At 40.8% G+C, this 18,671-nt stretch overlaps 1 protein-coding gene across 3 annotated transcripts in view; it reads right to left on the bottom strand.

Annotated features, from left to right (window-relative positions):
* KCNH5 (potassium voltage-gated channel subfamily H member 5) overlaps positions 1-13,742 on the bottom strand; it is a 324,653-nt gene extending 310,911 nt beyond the window's left edge. Inside the window, exons 1-2 of one of the 3 annotated variants that reach the window (XM_087448404.1) lie at positions 13,273-13,347; positions 1,802-1,918 (exon numbers count right to left, since the gene is read on the bottom strand). Coding sequence is in view for 1 of the 3 variants with exons in the window: in XM_004426224.2 (XP_004426281.1) it covers positions 13,273-13,345 (73 nt within the window). In the remaining 2 variants the exon portion in view is untranslated. Of the gene's footprint in view, positions 1-1,801; positions 1,922-13,272 lie in introns of all 3 variants that reach the window. The other 2 variants (XM_087448402.1, XM_004426224.2) reach the window with 2 other exon arrangements.
* Between the last annotated feature and the right edge of the window lie 4,929 nt (positions 13,743-18,671).

Raw genomic sequence — 18,671 nt, 5'->3', positions numbered from 1 at the left:
TGTGAGATGTTCCTTCCCTTTCTACAGCAATGCGAGGAAAAGAATGTTTTCCTCTGAGCTGCACGAACACTACCTGTATCTGGCAATGATTAGATAGCATTTTGGCGTTTTGTTTTGTTTTGTTTTTATGAAAACTATACCCTTCTCTGATCCAGAAATTCCATGGACATTAACAATGGTAGAACACCTTTTTTTGAAGTTAAACCTTTTTCTCTCTCCTTCTCATCTTTTTTTATGCAAATTACCCTGGAGAGAAGTATTTCAGAGCACTAGCACAGAGAAGTTTTCAGATATTTTAAGAAGTGCTAAGACACAAAAGAATTCTAGAATACTGAGGAAGAGAGAAGACGGAGTGGAGGCGAGAAGGGAAAGAACTTTACAAAAAGAAGCCAGAAACACTGAATAAAACACTTTCACTGATTTATAGTTTTTCCAAGGTCTAGGGCTACTTCTGAGGAAAGTCAACCAGATTTTCCCTCTGATTATATTCATTTAGTCCTAACTTTGGAGAAGCACACCACCCAGAAATCACCACTCTTATTCTAAAAGCCCTAAAACCCTGCCACAGAGCTCCTCCAGCAGAGGTGAAGTGCAGGCAGAAACCCGGAAACCTGCTAAGGGCCATTTCAACTTGCTCTCCCGGATCACCGGATCACCTGGGTCACCATGAGGAAGGACCTGAGTGCCCGTGCTCACAGCTCCAAGTATCACCCCACCCTCCACAATCCTCTGAATCAAAGAGCTAAAGAACGCATACTCCAAAAGTCAGCGACCAAGAAGGGAAATTTGAAGCTTAAAAGTAACACAATAAAATCCATGTCGCAATCACTAACGTTTTCTAAAAGGGATTGGAGGAAGAGGGCATTTCAACAATGCTGATTGTCAAATATTCATGACAAAGTTAGGTTTGGGTTTGATTTGGAAATTTACTTTGTTTCTTATCTGAATCAGCCTCTTATTAAAATGTGAAGCTAGATGTTTCTAATCCATAAGAAATCACCTCTGTACACAGTCACACTGAATGAAGCTCCCTTTGGCTGCATTCTTCCTTACCTCCAGGGAATGGAAAGGAAGCTGGATGACAAAGTCATGGTGCAGGTGATCTCTAGAGCTTCACTCCAAACCTGGCTCTCCTCCAGATTTCTCCATCTCAGGGAAATCTTCCCTACCTCTATCTATACCCAGATGCTTGAGGCAGAACCCTGAAAGTCATCTGTCAGGCTTCTTCATTCGTGCCATCCAATTCATCACTAAACCCTAAGCATTCTACCAAGAAAACACGTCAGATGCATCCACTTCTCTCCTCTCTACTGCTACCATGCCTGGCTGAGTCACCATCATCTCTTGCCTCGACTATTCCAACAGTCTCCTAGCTGGTCCCCTACTATTGCTCCTTCTCCTCCAACCCAGTTTGTTGTTACACAGGTAACCCTCATGGCCAGGAGATTTGTCCACTGTGCTTAGAATATAATGCCAAAGCCTTACCCTGCAGAGCCAGGCCCCTATCTGTCTCTCCACCCTGTTTCTCATCTTTCTCTCTCTCTGCCCACTGCAATCCAACTACACTGGCCTTTAAGCTCCACAAACTTAGTCACTCATTTTCTCTTTCTCTCCTTAGGACTGTTCACATGTTTTGTTTTTGCCTGAAATATTATTCCACCTGCTTATCATGTACCTCTTACATTACGTCTCAATTTAACACTACTTCCTTAGAAAGTCCTTCCCTGACACATTTCCAGTTGAAATTAGTCCCTGTTACGCTTGACCACAGCACCCTCCCCTTTTCCTTCAAAATGCTTACCGCAATTTGTAATTATATATTTGATGTGGGTTTGTTGAATGCCTGTCTTCCCTACCAGACTCCAAGTTCCATGAGGTCAGGCAGCACGTCTGTTCATCACTGTACACCCACAAATGTCTGCTGGAGGATCAAATCAAATATAAAAACTCTGCTTCCCATTTAAAGTCATGCAGTCAATAAATAATTATTAGAGCAACACTAGACATTGTCAAGGATATAGATAAAGATCATGCTAGGTATTTTTCTTCAAAGAACTGACAATTCTGTAAAAAAAAAAAAAAAAAAAAATTAGATGTTCCCAAGCAGATTTACCTGCACTCTGGAAACTTGTGAACTTAAATCATGAGCATGTATTATTTTTCCAACTTGTCTTTTGGGTGACTGATATCTATAGATATATTTAAGTTGTGTACAATGGTAATAGCAGAACAATCTCTGAAGCACATATAGCACATTTTATTTGGGTTAAACAAAATCCTGGCACAGATGGCTAAACACAAGCATAAATAATTTATATGTCATGGCCACATCCACAATGTTGATTTCTGGTAGGTGAATTGCCCACTTCTACTATGTCAATAACAGAATACAAGGCTTGTATGTTTCATGTCCTTACAAATATACCTTTATCCTACAGCTCTGTAGCAAGGATTTATGTGCATCTGTGTGTGTGTGTGTGTGTGTGTGTGTGTGTGTGTGTGTGTAGACACATACACTTTGTACCTTCCACAATGAGACTAATTATTACATAATAATTATGGCAACATTAAGCAGACCATCACTGTGGGAGTTTGAAATATGCAAAAAATATCTGTTAATTTATTCAAACTTGTTCATCTGTCATCAAAGATAAAAATATGCCTCCACTTTTCATCTCCTTCAAGATCAAAGGTACGTTTTTAAGCCTCTATGTTTCTTTGATGGCATTAACTTCATCATTTTTCCATCTAGCCAAAGTGGTTCAGAATGCATGGGATACTTTAACATACATTTCTGAAATCCTAATGGTGAGAATAATAGCCATTTTGTTAGAAAGTATTTCTCCACACACACACAAAAAGAATGTTCAACAAGTCAAAGTTCCTACTTTTAATAGTTGGTGTTTTGTTCATGAGAAGATGGGTTTCTAAAAAGTATACTGGTCAGAATCATTAGAAGCAAACTGTAACTGCAATAATGGCCTGTGTGACTCAGCCTCATAACACAACAGAAAACCTTCACCCTGATATACAGAATGACAAATTTTTACTGGATTTTATTACAATGAAATTTCTTAAAATACCTGAAGCCATAAGACATTCACTAGTTATATAATCTTGGATAAAAGCTGAATCACTCAAGATGAGTTTATCAGGGGAAAAAAGTATTGCATATTTAATGTTTAAGCATCATTTTTCAATCCTGCAAATAAACAAACTTTGTTTTTGAAAATGAACTGTATCTGTTCTGAAGGCATTATATATATTCTTTGAAGTTAACTTTTTAAGGCAATGAAACACTAATGGCAAGATAACTAATAAAGAATTTCAACTAAAACACTAGTGTAACCTGCACACCTGGTAGAAAAACCGAAGTGAGGCCTTTCTGGTCCTTTTTTTTTTTTTTAATTTCTACTATCTATGCAATAGGAGCTAATTGTTCAAGGAAAACATACAGATCACAAATTCAATTCATTTCTCTCCCTTGGCCAGATTTCACTGGGCCAGTAACAAAAAGAGGCTGACATTTCTGTCTTCTTCTTTGGCTTCTCCAAGCACCACCAGTTACTTGGGGAAAGATAATTGATGTTTCTTTGGCTCTAAGTAGTAGTTTTTTGTTCTGGGGAGGAGAGGTGTTTTTGGTTTTGTTTTTTTCTCCAAACAAGTAAGCCCTTGGTAAAGTGAATCCAAATGCTTTTAAGCTCAGATCCACCAGTTTATGACTCAGGAAAGTCTCAACTATTTAATACTTTGCTTTCTTTAGGTTAAAAAAAAGAAAATCTCCCCTACCTTACCTTATCTAGAGAAAATAAGAAAAGGTGACTATTTACTAAGCCCTTACTATGACGAGGCACAGTGCAAGATCCGCTACATTTGTGGCTTTGCTTAATCTTTCCAGCAACCCTACAAGGCAGTTATGATAATCCTGGAGCCCCAGTGTGTCACCACGGCCAAGGGCTAGAGCCAGGACAGGAATCTATATCATCAAGATGAAAACGCCTTTGCTCTGTTTAGAGTATTGTTCTCTGAGCCTTGGAAATGCCCCCCAGAGTTCCAGAAAGATCACTAGTTACCTTGGCTATGATTGCTCTAGTAGAGAGAGACTGCTTTAGGAATGAGTAAGGAGAATGTATCACACCTTTCGCTCCTCACTCTCAGGGGAGATATTTTGTTTCTGAGCCCAGTTAATGAGGCAACCCTTTTCTTTCAACCCATCATTCTTTCTTTGGTCCAACATATTTCTGTCCACTGGCTGTGTCTGATGTCAGCCATGGACTGCCCTGAGATGAGTCAGTATGGTGAATGGGCATGAATTCACTTACTCTACACACAGGACTTAGAGGGGGTACAAAAGAAGTACAGGAAAAATTCTTACCCCTAAGGAGTGGTAATCTGGTTAGGAAGTAAGATTAATATTACACTTAGTGGGAAGCCAAAGATGACCCTAACATTTCTAGACTAAACGACTAAAATATTAAAGACACCTTTGAAGCGATGGGCAAATATCAAAGAAATTAAGTCTCTTTGAAGCCAAAACCAGTGATAAATTCAATTCTGGTCACAGTGAGTTTTAGACGACTTGTGAGATGTACAAGAAGAGAAATTCTACAGGCCATTGGAAACATAGGACTGGAATACAGAGAGGATGAAGTTTAAATTATGACGGAGGACAAGCTTGCACTGAAAAGGAGGGTGAAGATGTCAGAAAGACAGTTGAAGGTTGAACCTAGATGATATTCATTCTTCAGGAGAGGGGAAGAGGAGGAGAGGGGAGAGAAAGGGTGAGGAAGAGGAGAAAGGGAATAGAAAAGAAATAGAAAGGGAATAGAAAGAGAATCCAGCAAAAGGGCAGGAAAAAGTGCAAAGTCATGAAAGCCAAAAGATGAACATACAGGTGGAGAGGGTAGGGAGCATGGTCTCAAATCCTGCAAAGCCAGAAAAATACGGACAAAGAAAAGGCCTTTGGATTCACAAGAAGAATGCTCACTTGTAACCTTCTAGGAAGTTTCAACATTATAGTATAGACAGAAACCAGTTGAAAAGCAGTGCAAAAGAAAATAGTGACCAAGAATTAAAGGCATCAACTATAGACAGTGCATTCAAAGATTTGAACATCTAAATGATAATAATAACTAACAGCACTGATACTGATATGGTACTTGCTGTGTGCCAGACACTGTTTTCAGCACTTTGCACGTATTACCTCATTTAATTCTCACCCCATCACCACGAGCTAGGTACTATTATTACTTGTATTTTACAGAGGAGAAAACGAGGTACAGATAAGTTGGGTAAGTCACAGACCTAGTAAGCATCGAAGCCAGGACTCAAATGCAAGCCCCCAGAACCTATGGCTCCCAACCAATGTGCACACTGCCCCTTGCAGAAAAAAAGGAGAAACATTATTTTCATCATTGTGTTCATCATGCATCCCCGGTACTTAGATCAGTGCCTAGCACATAGTAGGCACTCAATAAATTTTTGTTGCCCTAATGAGTGATTAACTAGAAAGAGTATGAGGGTCAAGCAAATGATGGGAGTTGTTTTTAGGCAACTTTATTCTGGGACTATTTAACCCTCATTGAAGAATTCCTCTATTCTCTCAATGCTATAAACATGAAAATAAACTCATTGTGCTTTAATTTGCCCCAAATAAAAAATAAGCCAGCAGACATAAAAGGCTTACATAAAAGATCAGGATAAAGGCTAACTTTTCCCCTCAATCCAAGCAAGTTGTTTGATTTTCAGTTAAACAATGATCTGCAACGTCTAAAAAGCCAAAATCGATTTTCCCTCTTCTGCTGGATACCACACAGGACTGTAAGCTACTCCTCGAGGCAAAACTCACTCAGAAGATACTTAAACAGATAAGGATCGATTTCCAAGGATAAAACTTTCCATCAATAACTTCCAACTGAAAAATTGTTTTAAAAAATTTACTTAGAATCTACAAATTTTTAAATAGTTCTTTTTTTAAATAGTCCAAGTTTTAAGCCCTGGGAGGTTAGAACAAAAGTGATAGAAAATATTTCAGCTGTACATCAAGTTGGAATAGGAGATGAGTATGCGATCACTTCCATGTTCACCTCTCATGGGCCCCATCTGATTTGCCCTATACAATGCGATTTCCATTTTCAGATATATGCATTGATTAACTAAATATTTTAAACTATGCTATTACTTATACAAGCTTACTTAATAGATTTAATCAGCACTGTTTTTGGAAAATATCAATTATGGACTTATTTAATTTAGGAGACAAAATCAAAAAGCATCTATTCAACTAGTACTTAGTGCTCTATGCTCTTCACAGTAGAAGATATAAAAGTATGTGTAAGGAATATACGACCCATATCCTTAAGGAGCTTAGTTTAAGCACTAACATTTTCATGACTTCCCAGTTATATGTCATTAGCTCTAGAAACTGCTATGATTGTGCACCTATGCTCAGACCTCAAACCCCATCTCTCTTGAAATCAATAGGACTTTGTACTTAGTACCTGTAGTTCTCTGATGGGACCAGACTGTTTCAACCACTCTTCCTTTCTAAATTATTTTGCTCTTTATTTAATTTTTCTATCTTTTTCTATGTGAAAACTAAATATGTCATAAAACTACTATCTAGAATGTATACAAATACATCTCTTTATTAGTAATAGTATCCACATACAACCAAATACTAAAATAATGTCTCAACACACAGTGATATATGTGACAATATTACCACTGCTCTCATTTGATCAAATGTTTTTCTAGAATAAGCCTTTCCAATGTTAACTTCTATATTAAATAAAATGAGAATATTTACATGATTCTTTTTTGTCATTCCTCAATGATAAAAAAAGTCATGCCATATATTACTAAGCTAGAGTATTTGGTGGAACATACTGAGGATATTTTTTTTTTTTTAGCTTTACTGAGGTATAATTGACAAATAAAATTGTATATATTTAAAGTGTACAACTTGATGGTTTTATACATGTATACATTATGAAATGATTTACCACAATCAAGTTAATTAACATATCCATCACTTCACATAGTTACCATTTTCTTTCTTTTTTGTGCGTGTATGACAAGAACATAAGACGGGATTTTTTTAAAATTCTACTCTGCTATTGGTAAAGGAAAATGTTTTATAAATGTCCATTTCTTAGAGCACATTTAGACTACTTCCTTTGACCTCAATTTCCACAATAATTGCCACTGGTTTTGGATTGTGGCTTGTTATTCATGTTTGATTTCATGACATATCTCTTTTATTCATAAAAGTGCTATATGGCATATTTTTAATTTTTCCCATTAAAACTAGTTTTGTTTGGGACATTTCATAGCATCTCCCAATATATGGTTTCTAACTCTACCAAAAAGAAAAAAAATCCCTAAAACTAAGATTCAGACTTGCTGATTGACAGAAAAGAATACCTCTTATAGTAATATTATCTCTAATCATATTTGGGGAGGAGTTTAATGAGTTTGGAGAACTTTGAAGAAGATTTGTGTCAGCTCTGTATTTTATTTTAAAGGTCTGGATAAGATCAAAATACTAGAATCATATAATATCCCAGGTAAGTAACTATAAATCTTTGAACTATCTTTCAATAAAATCAAAGCACTGTCATGAACTGATTCTCCTTCACCAATTTAATATAAACTATATCAAGACATCTGGTAGAGGAAAAATTTTGTTGAAATAGAAAATATGTATTCATCCTTCCAGCATGAACATTATTTACATGCCATTTTTCTGCAAATTATATTTCACGTATATTACCACCACACTGAAATGATTTATTACAATAAAATCTTGTTCATCTGCTAAACTAAATGTTCTACTAGTCTAAAAGTTATTTAAATTTATTCGTTTATGTAAACTGTTATTAATATCCCATCCATTTAGTTACAAAATGTTGGTCACCATCAACTAACATGAGACTGTAATAATTAAAAGAAATAAATACCTTCCTTCATTTCACTTTCCTATATGTCTTATATTTTAGATATTTTATGCCAAGAGTAACAACTTACTACATTGATTTTAACCCCCAATCAAACTTGAGGAAAAAAGAAAGAAAACAGAAAAAGGATATTAACTACTTGGTTCACCTGTGACAGAATCTGTAGTGACCTCTTGTGGTAAACATCTACAGAGCTTTGGAGAACAATACAACCTTTTCCTATGCTCGATAGTGGGGAATGGGGAAGCATTGTTCCTCCATGCTAGCAAACAGCTGTTATTAACAATGAACGTAAAAGATAAATATTGACTAAACTAAAGGATTTTTTTTTTGGAAATCTACTCAGTCACTGTTGATTAAAATAAACATAGCTGCTTCCTTCTATTTAAAAAAAATGTGTCTTAATGGTTCTTTTAGTAGGGCAGTTAAAAGATGGCAAGGTATATGGATTTCTTCACGTCTTCTTTCTGGAATCAAGCAAAAGATAGACAGAGGGTAATTTCTAGCAAAGACAAGAGTGTCCTCAGATAAGCAGCTCTCTAGTCAGCAAAGAACTGCATTCATTGTGTAATGCGGTGTGGGCTCCAAAGCAAGAGACAAGCCTCTGGCTTATTTATAACATAATTTAGGAAGCGGTCAGTGTAATTTCAACCTCCATGATATTTTAAAAGTAAAAGTGATACATCATGAGACCTGGGTAAACCAATGCTTCAAAAAGAGTATGTGGTTTTATCAATATTTCCTGAATAGCGGTTTAGACATTAAAGAAAATCTTTCAAGAAAAAATATCAAGAACTTTATACCAAAAAAAAATCCATTTGTTTTTAACCATTTCTTTTCAACTGAAGGATATTTAAAAGTTATTATTCCTTTCTCGTTTTGTTTTTAAATCACTAATTCTCTATTTCATCTCCTATAGATTCTCTTTTAAGACCTCAGTTTTTACAGATATTAATCATAGCACATATTAAGTATACAGAAATAAAAATCATTCTGGATTTTCCTATTAGTAAGAGAGAACTGAGTAAAGAAAGTACTTGGGCAGCCTAGGTATCTCAAGCAAAATGGAAAACCGAGTACATTGAGCTTCTTCTCTTGTAAGTTAAGTGGTTCATGAAATACCACCTTTTCTGTTTTCTTCTTTCCTGAGCCCCTTTTTTCTCTAAAGAGAAAAACATTTCTAGTAATGTTGAGAATATTAAGGAACAATAATTAAATTCTAATAAAAAGACATTATTTTCGTAGTTACAGTTTTTCAAAATGGCAATCTAGTTTACTGTCACCCAAACTAATCATTTCTGCCTATTTATTAAGGAATCAAAGACAAGATATGAATAAAATGTGCCACCCAAAGACTTAATCAGATTGAAGGCCTTGGAAACATTTTGTTTTTTTGAATCTAAAATTCCACCTAAAAGTCTTAAAAACTGTTGCTTTCTTTCAGGCTCTTACCCTCTACCCACAAGTTTACTGCTCCCTGCAGCCCAGTATATATTGATGAACAGCTTCCATAAATAATTGAAATTTAGATAAGGGAAGATAGCCTAATAATGTTCCACACATAGATTCGGTCAATAAGCACTTTGGGCGGGCAGGGGCCTTCTATGAGACACTGCCTGGATATAAAGAACTCACCACACCAATTCCAAACCTTCTCTTCCTAGCAACTTCGATTTTGATCAAATTAGCCAAAAATGTACCTAAAGCTTGCTACTGCAGTTACACTTTTGAGCTTTTACAACTTCTGGGAGTGATAATATGCTCTCTATATTTACTAGAATCACATGTTAAGAATTATTGTAATTCCCCTTATTTGTCTAAAAATGGTCTTATCTTGTCTTTTAAAAAAAACTAAAGAGAGGAATTCTCTACTTCTACTATTTTGGGATTTGGCTATAAAGTATGTTTGTATCCATCCTACTCAATGGCCCTCATTATTTTATTTTATAGACTTTGAATCACCAGTAACAATTTGAAATGCTTTCCCATAACAGACTGAGTCAACTAAATAAGGAAAATAAAAATCCAATCTCAAGGAGTGTAAAATAACAGCAAATAAGCTCTAGTGCTACTCTAGGGCACAGAACAGAGCCTGTTATTCTGGGAAATTGCAATGGAGGAGTTTGGAACTTTATTAGGAAATCCTCAGGTTTAAAAGCTGTACCCAAATATACCACACTTCTTGCTCTTTTGTTCTGCATCATCAAGACGGTCTCTGATGGATTTCTAATTGGCTGAGATTAGTGATGTTCATGGACAAATAAACGCCTGATGTTTTCTCTGTGTCCATTTCCCTTTCATATCTAATACCTCTCTCTCTCTCTCTCTCTCTCTCTCTCTCTCCCCCCCTCCTCCCTCTCCCTCCCTCTGTGTGTGTGTGTGTGTGTGTGTGTGTGTGTGTGTGTGTATGTGTTTCTGTTGCTTTCTACATCTCATTTGCTTTTTGTGTGTGAGAGTTCTCTTCCTCTGCATCTGTCTTTCCGTCTGGGTAGATGCCTGTCTATTTGTTTATCTGTGTGCATCTCTCTATGTATACATTTCTATGTTCATCTGACTCTCACTATAAGATCTGATCTTTTCATAAGGAGAAAATAATATTGTATCAGAAAGAGAAGCATTTCATGGGATAAAAGTAAACAGACAATCCCAGCCTCTGTTCCCTCAATTTTTAAATATATTAGGAGCGCTGCCTCCTTTTCTTTCTTTTTCCACTAAAGTCCTGCTGACGCTTCACTTTCAATGTTAAGTTAGTGAATAATGAAATCTTCACTGTGATGAATCCAATCTGTGAGAATCCTGAAGGGAATTTTCTCTGTTAGTCAATTAAACAATTTCTCAGAATGAATTTTTCTATCTCTGCCAAATCATATAGAAATGGCAACAACTGTGGGATACTCCTACATGAATGTGTAGACCAATTTAACACGGGAATTTTCAATTTCCAAGGTTCTTCCTGTAAAAGTGGTGCTGAGACTGTCCAATATTTGTTACGTGCACATGCGCATATACTTACCTCATATCTAACACATTTCAAACAAAGCTCAGAGGTTTTGAGTAGTGGTATTAAAAGTTAGCCATAAGCAATTAGAAGTGGTATTTAAAATGCCAAAACAGATAAATTTTCATTCGCACTTGGTGTTATCCACAGAAAAAAACAATAAAACAATTACAAGCATGAAGTGTAAAAAAGATAAAAAACTCATTAATTTGGATAATAGATGTGAAATGGAGGCAACAGAAGCAGATATTTCTAAGCTATATAAGAGAAGTCTTAATTTCATGGTGTACTAAAATAAAAGATGTTGTAAAAACTGGCTCATAGTTCCAGTCTGTATAAGAAGTTTCAACCAAAGATGCTCTATTAATAAACTTCAGTCAAGCAATTCGCATCTTCTTTCTGGTTACCATGCAGAGCAACAGAGAGCCTATGGGTTTTATTTTTTAAGGCCTTCTCTGAAAAGTCTTCTCACAGACCAAACTGCATGGAGTTGAAATAACCCAAGAGGATGAGAAGGCTGAAATAAGGTTGATATATCTTAAATAGCTGATTCCAGCACCTTCAAATTTCCCAAACTGATTGCTTTAACAGTAATATTCCCCTTGCACTCTAGGTTTTTATATAATATTAACACAAGAAGGTAACTTATAAACATAGAAATTGCCTGCCATTATGAATTTATATTCTATATTATCATAAAAAATCAAAAATACAGTTGAAATCACACTGGAATGGCTAAAAATATTATAGGTACTTTTAAAAAACTAGACCAGGCCTATTAGCTATTTTTTTTCAACCCAAAAAGTCTGCTCTAGACTTGTATAGTATCAGGCATCGACCAAAGTGGATGAAATAAAGTCACAAGCCTCAAACTAAAATCAAATACCATGTCAGAGATTTATGAAAAATACCTTGGGACGCATAAATATATATAGTCCCCAAATAAGGGGAAATATTTGCAAGACTAGTTTTAGAAAAGATCCTAATCTAAGTATTAGTATAATCTAATCTACCAATTCAGGGAAAGCATAATTGTATTTAATTATTTATTGTAATTTGAATGTGCTTCTGTCTTGCCCACTAGGCAGGGAGCTTCTTAAGAACAGAAGTGTCTTAATCCTTTTTTTTATCCAAAGGACCCCACAGAGTGTCTGTTGTATAAGGCACCCAAATAAATATTGTTTCATTGAATGAATGAATAAACAATGAATTATGGAACTGCATAGAGTTTTTCCAATGTTCTGGTCCAAGGTCTACTGTAATCAATATGCAGAAATGTCTTTCTCATAATTCTCCAGGCAAGGGGTCTCAAAATAAAATGACAGGCCTCTGAAGGAAAAAACTTTAAGGGATACTTTACATATCTCGCTTATAAAATTGAAAATTACATAAGAGAATTAAAGACAAGTGGAAGATGTAAATTTCAGTAAAATACAAAGTGTATGAGGTCTTAAAATCTGAAATGTATAACCATCCCCATTTAAAACATCTTAGAGGAAATGAATGCATAAATGGGATGGCATTTTAAAGACACTTTAACGCAAGAAAACCTTAACACTGTAGCAAGGTAGAACTGCATGTTTGAATTCTTTCTCCAGTTACTTTTAAAGCACAGTAGCTATTGCTTCCCCCCTACATTTCTCCTGCTTAAGTCAAATCAAATATATCATATAGCTCAATATAGACCAACGCACAAAGAAAAAAAAGAAAGAACTTTGAACACAAAATTTGACCATAGTAATTGCCTTCCCATTTTTCAATGGAAGTATTAACTCTCTTTAGTAAGCTCAACTCCAACTACTCTCCCCAGCACAAGGTTCCTTTCAGCGGTGCCCATCGGGCCCGAAAGCCATTCCAGAGGCTTAAATCTTATTAAGTAGCCACTTTCACAGCCGTTCCCAACTTGAGGGAAACACTTCCACCGAGATTAACTCTAAGAATTTGATCATTCTTTGCAGCCTACCTGGGAAAAAATAAGGGAAAAAGAAGAACAAGAAAGCCCTCAGCAAAGCGAATTTCAACTCTATTCTCCAAATGCACCTACACCCTTCTCGCTCCCCCTCGCACCCTCCTGTTCCAGACTCCGGACAGGTGGGCGGGGGTGCGTATGTCGTGGGGAGGGGATGTAACTAACTTGCGTCCACCACCTCATTCCCACTCCTACCCAAAATCAGGTCCAACTAGTAACTGAAGCCACCAGGTAGGGCTGCCTGCATCCCCCTCCCCCCTTAGGAAAGTGATGGGATGGCGAGGATGGGGGGCGCGCGTGGGCAGGAGGGAGGGGAGCGGGGTGTTCTAAAGTGCAACTCTTCTTACCACTGGAGCGCCTGACGATGTTCTCCAAAAATGTGTTCTGCGGTGCCACCAGCCCTCTCTTGCCCCCCGGCATCCTGGGTCTGGAGAGCGGCGGCCAGGATCCGCGGCGGGGGAGGGGGGGAAGCAGGAAGAGAAGGTGGAGGAAGAGGAGGAAAAGGTGGAGGAAAAGATCAAGCCGAAAGAAGAGAGGGCGCGGCGGCGGCGACGGGGTCCGCTGACTGTGTCTCCAGCCGGACCCGGATGAGCAGCTCTGGGGAGGAGGACCAGGCAGTTCATGGTAGTAGCGCTCCCCCGGCCGCCGCTGCCCAGACTGTGGCGGTGCGGCACACGCGGCTCGGGAACTGCAGGCTCCGCGCGGCACAGTGCGCCTGCGCCGCCCCCGCTGTCGCTGTCCCGCCGGTGCTGCTGCTGAAGCTGCTGCTGGGGCTGCTGCCGCGGCGGCGGGCGCCTGGGCGCGGGCTCAGCATTTCTCCCCCTGCCCCGCGCCCCGGGACCGGGGGAGAGGGAAGAGCCCACTCCAGCCCCTGTCTCCCAGTCCCTCTTAGCCCAGACCCAGACCCCTTTACTGAGCCTTCCTCTCGCCGTGCCCTAGTCCACCCCTCTCGCGCAGCTGGATCACGGCTGCCCAGCCGAGCCCAACTTCTGCTGGGCTGTGCGTCTGGTGGCCGCTCCTCTCTCCCCGGAGATCGAGGCAAACGCTCGCTGTCCGATGGGGCCGTGGAGTGGAAGAGGAAGTGAGAAGCAGGCAGGATGCCAGAGAGGGCATTAGACAGTCGGAAGGCGTCACATCTCAGCTTCTCCCTCCGGGGTCCCGAGCCCCGGCTGCTCCCGAGGACGCGGCTCCCGGGGAGCAGGTGTCGATCAGCTCCCGCTCCAGCTGAGGCTGAGCGCTGATCAGGGACTGAGTGCGCGGCGCGCAGGGACGCAGAGCAGCCACCTGACGCTGCTACCGCCCCCCTGCGGGCTTCGGCGCCTGAAGCTCAACAGAGGACCTTTCAACACCCGCCGTACCCCACGTCCCGGAGCCGGAGACATAGAGTCTGAGCGCAGGGCGGGCGCAGGAATGGCCCCTGCGCCCCGGGCTGGGTCTGGAGCGCGGGCGAGCGTGCAGCCGCACAGGGGAGCTTCCCCAGGGCTGCCGAGCGCAAGAGGCGAGCGGCGAGCCCCGCCACCGCCGCTAAGTTGCGGAAAAGGTTGCACTTAACGCAAGGAGTAGGAGAAGAGGGTGAATGATTCACACGAGAGACGGGGAGGGCTGGGGCAGCGTTTGCGGTGGAAAAACGGTGAAGGCGGTGAGAGCGAAGCTGCGCAGGGCTGGGGGATACGGCAGCAATCGTCTCTAACAACCCACTGTCCGCTCGGAACTGGGGACAGGAGTGGAACCATTAGAAAACGGAGTCCAAAAGCCGGAATCTACCGCGGAGAAGGGGAAATGGCATAAGAGCGAATGCAGAGGGGAGAGATGGAAAGAAAACGGGGAGCTCCTGCCGCGGCTCCTTCTTTTATCTAAGACCGTGGTTCTCGGACTCGTCCCGGACTGGCAGCGTCTCCTAAGAACTTGCTAGAAATGCAAATTATCCGGCTCTACCCCAGAGCTAGGGAACCAGGAGCCCCAGGGGCGAGGGCCGACAATCTGTTCTAACAGGCCCTCCAGGTAAATGTGATGCACGCTCAGGTTTGAAAAGCACTGATCTAAGGCCTCCTCGACAGAGGCTCCACCTGGGCCTGTCACAAAGGACGGCTGCATAAGCAGGGTCAAGGAGTGGGGACAAAAAGTGTGCTGCGGCAAGGTCAGAGGCTGGTGGTGAGGCGAAGCGTTGAGGGGTGAAGGTAAAGGAGTTGGATGGGGCCGTCCCCTTCTGCTGGGATCAGAATATGCTAGGTAACCCCTGTTAGAAATGGTCAACGATAGGTTGCCCGAAAGCAGCAGGACTCCCCAGGGTCGGTCAGAGGAAACATCTGCTCAGCACCTGCTCTGGGCGGGGAGGAGGGAAGGGGCGGTGCCTGACTTCCTTTGGAACCCCCTAGATTACCCATCATTGGCCTCGAGTCACGACCACTCGCTCTCCAGAGCACCCGGGGTACGACCGTTGCCTGTGGCCAGGGACACACAAATACACAACCAGGATCCGGGTTTAGCTTAGGGTCATTTTTTCCCTCTCCCGTCCGAAATTTGCACCCATTCGCCCAGAGCTTGGGCAGCTGAGCAAACCCAGAAGGTTGATGTGAGGCAAAGAGCAGTTTGCTCTGCGAGGATTCCTTCCGCAAAAAATCCGCATATTTGGTGGAATAACATTAGGCTATTCTAGCTTTCTACCCGAAGCACTGCTGGTGATGCAAATTTATTCCCCTACAGCCAGAATGTCTTCTAAATACACTGGGGTGTCTTTACACTGGGATGCTCCCAGGGGAGCAAGGGCCTCCCTTGCAGATTGGATCCCTGTGGTTCACCTGCCACCCGCAGGCGTCAGAGATGTGGCTGAGGTTCCAGCTCCTCCCTCCAGTTGACCCTGCGTGTGTAAGCAGAGGGGAACTGGAAGGCTGTCCTTCAACACCGTTGGATTTTCCCCCTCTAGTGGATCTGGTATGACCTGTGTTCATGGCGACTATGCTAGTGTACAGATAGACCACCGTCCTAGACTAATCAGCCATTCACAGAATGGGGTGGTGAACAGGCAGGCTAATCTTTTAAAAATATATATATAATTCATAGATTGCTATCCCCTTCCAACATGATATGATAAATCCATCAACATCATTAACAGGAAATATTTCAAATCTATATGTTCTTTTGCACACTTCAGCTGCCCACATCTCGCTTCTGGGTATTGATATAAAATCTCTGCTTCCCAGCATTTCCCGTCTAGTATAAACGTCTCTGTTCCTAATCACTCCTCTGTGAGTTTATTAGCTCACACTTCCCAAAGAGGAAACTCTTCTGGACTCCATTAAGACACAGTCACACAATTACTGGTAGAACTTCCCTGTTTATTTCCATCTGCAGATTTAATCAAAATGATATTTGTCTTTTCTTCTTTGTCCTTAATAACTGCATAGCATTATAACTTGGATTATTTTAATTAGTGTAAAAACTCAGTAGTTATAAAGTGTCAAATGCTTGGTTTACACAATTTACTTAATCTTCTAGTTTAAATTTTCATTTTATAGAGGAAGAAACCAAGACCCAGAGAGACGAAGTGCCTAGTCCCAGATGACACAGTGCTTTAGAGGCTGCACTGAGACTAGAATCAGGTCTCCTGACCCTACAGCCCGAGCTCCTCGTAAATAATAGGAAATCATCTGATCTTGGCTCAGTGTGGTAACAACCAGCAGCATGCAGCAATGTCCACTGCAATCACTGATGTTGCAGCCCTAGTGAGAAGAGAAACCCTGGCAACAACTTGCAACAGCTCCTAATCAAAACAGAGTCAGGGAAAATAGAGCGGCACCGTATGGACTGCCTGGCCCTAAGGAATGTGCTGGCAGATTGCAGTGAGGTGCCAATACAGCATTTTAAAAGTTTTGCAGACAGAGTCCATATGTTGTAACCAAACCACAGGATCTAACAGGTGAGAGAGACAGGAATCAAAAAGCTTCAAAGTCACACGAAGGGCTTCTTTTTGTTTGTTTTATTGCGAAGATTCGATTTTATTTTATTTTATTTTTTTTGTGAGGAAGATCAGCCCTGAGGTAACATCCATGCCAATCCTCCTCTTTTTGCTGAGGAAGACCAGCTCTGAGCTAACATCTATTGCTACCATCCTCCTTTTTTTCCCCAAAGCCCCAGTAGATGGTTATATGTCATAGCTGCACATCCTTCTAGTTGCTGTATGTGGGACGCGGCCTCAGCATGGCTGGAGAAGTGGTGCATCGGTGCCTGCCCGGGATGCGAACCCAGGCCGCCAGCAGCGGAGCGCGCGCACCCAACCGCTAAGCCACGGGGCCGGCCCCCTTAAGATTCAATTTTAAAGCAGAATCGTTTGTCCTTTTTTTTTCTCTTGAGTTATTGTAATTAAGGTGGTATTGTCTGAGTTCCAATACCCAGAGGGGTTTGCTGACTCCCAAGTCAGAGCTATGAAATGCACGAAAGCAGGCTGAACTGCAGGTGTGTTCCAGTTTAACAGCAACAGTATAAAAGTGAAGACTAATATGATGCTGTATGTCAATTATACCTCAATAAAATTATTTTAATAAGTAAAGACTTAGAAAATGGATATATTAGGAAGTGATGGTTTGTAATTACTACTGGTTCTCTGAAGGATTCTTTTATCAAGCGCTCCTCCTTTGAGGATTTTAAAATATAGTTTATTTGACAGTAGCTGTGATTATATGTAAATTCTCATAAATGCATTAGAAATAGGTCCAGTCTGACTTGACGTTTGATTCCTTATGTGAAAATGGCCTACCCACTACTCAAGTGGGGAGCAATTTTTCTCCCCATTTCTTGCTCTCTGTTTCTGAGCTAACCTCAGCGTAAGTCTAAGGTACAATCTGCAGATGCAAAATAGGTAGCGCTGATGGAAGGATGGGAGGAAGGAAGAAAGGCAAGGTCCAGAAGTTGCCCTCAACCCCAGCCTCCAGGGTTGGTCTCATTAGCAGCAGTATCCGTCCAATCCATTTCCTCCCCCACAACCCATTTCCCAAGCCTCGCTCTCTGCCTCCCCCCAGAGCCCTACCCCAGCTCTAGCAGTGAAATACCCAAACATTACTCAATTCCTTTGCACGCACAATGTCCCACACTTACACTTATAACCTTCCTCCTTCTGGCCTCCCTCCTCACATCCCCAGAATCTAAGTGGAGAGAGAGCACAATAGAGAGGTAGTATTATATAGAGGTTCAGTACTTGGACTCTGGAGCCAGACTACCTGGAATTTAATCTAGCCCCTGTCACTTACTAGCTGTATGACCTAGGGCAAGTTATTTAGCCTCCATTTCCGCTTCTGTAAAATGGGGATTAAAATGACCTATTTAATCAGACTGTTATAAGGATTAAATGAGTTCCTATCTGAAAGCATTAAAATGTTATCTGGCATATAACAAGCACCATATAAGTATCTGTAAAGTAAATAAGCTTTTTCATCCCCTTCTACTTTTATGTACGGTGAAGCTTTAGGTGATGGTCATAACTAACGTTCACCAATATCCAGTTGCTTTCTCCACCTCCTTGGAATTAGTTGTGGCCATGAACTAGTTCTGGTCAATGAAATGTGAATGGAAATGATGTGTTTTACTTCCTGGTGAAAGCAGGTAAGAGCCAGGACCCAGTCAGTGACTGTGGAATGCCCAGCAATGCGAGAATAGGTGCCCAGAATAGATAGACTCAGACATTAGTAGTTTTTAAAGTTCCACAGGTGATTTCAACATGCAGCAAGTTTGAGAACCACTGTCCTAGAGCAAT

The sequence above is a fragment of the Ceratotherium simum genome, chromosome 24 (genome assembly GCF_057802395.1).
Source record: "Ceratotherium simum simum isolate JZ-2026a chromosome 24, ASM5780239v1, whole genome shotgun sequence".
Classification (NCBI taxonomy): domain Eukaryota; kingdom Metazoa; phylum Chordata; class Mammalia; order Perissodactyla; family Rhinocerotidae; genus Ceratotherium; species Ceratotherium simum.
Note: the sequence above shows the minus strand (reverse complement) of the source record. Positions and strands in the feature narration are given on the sequence as shown.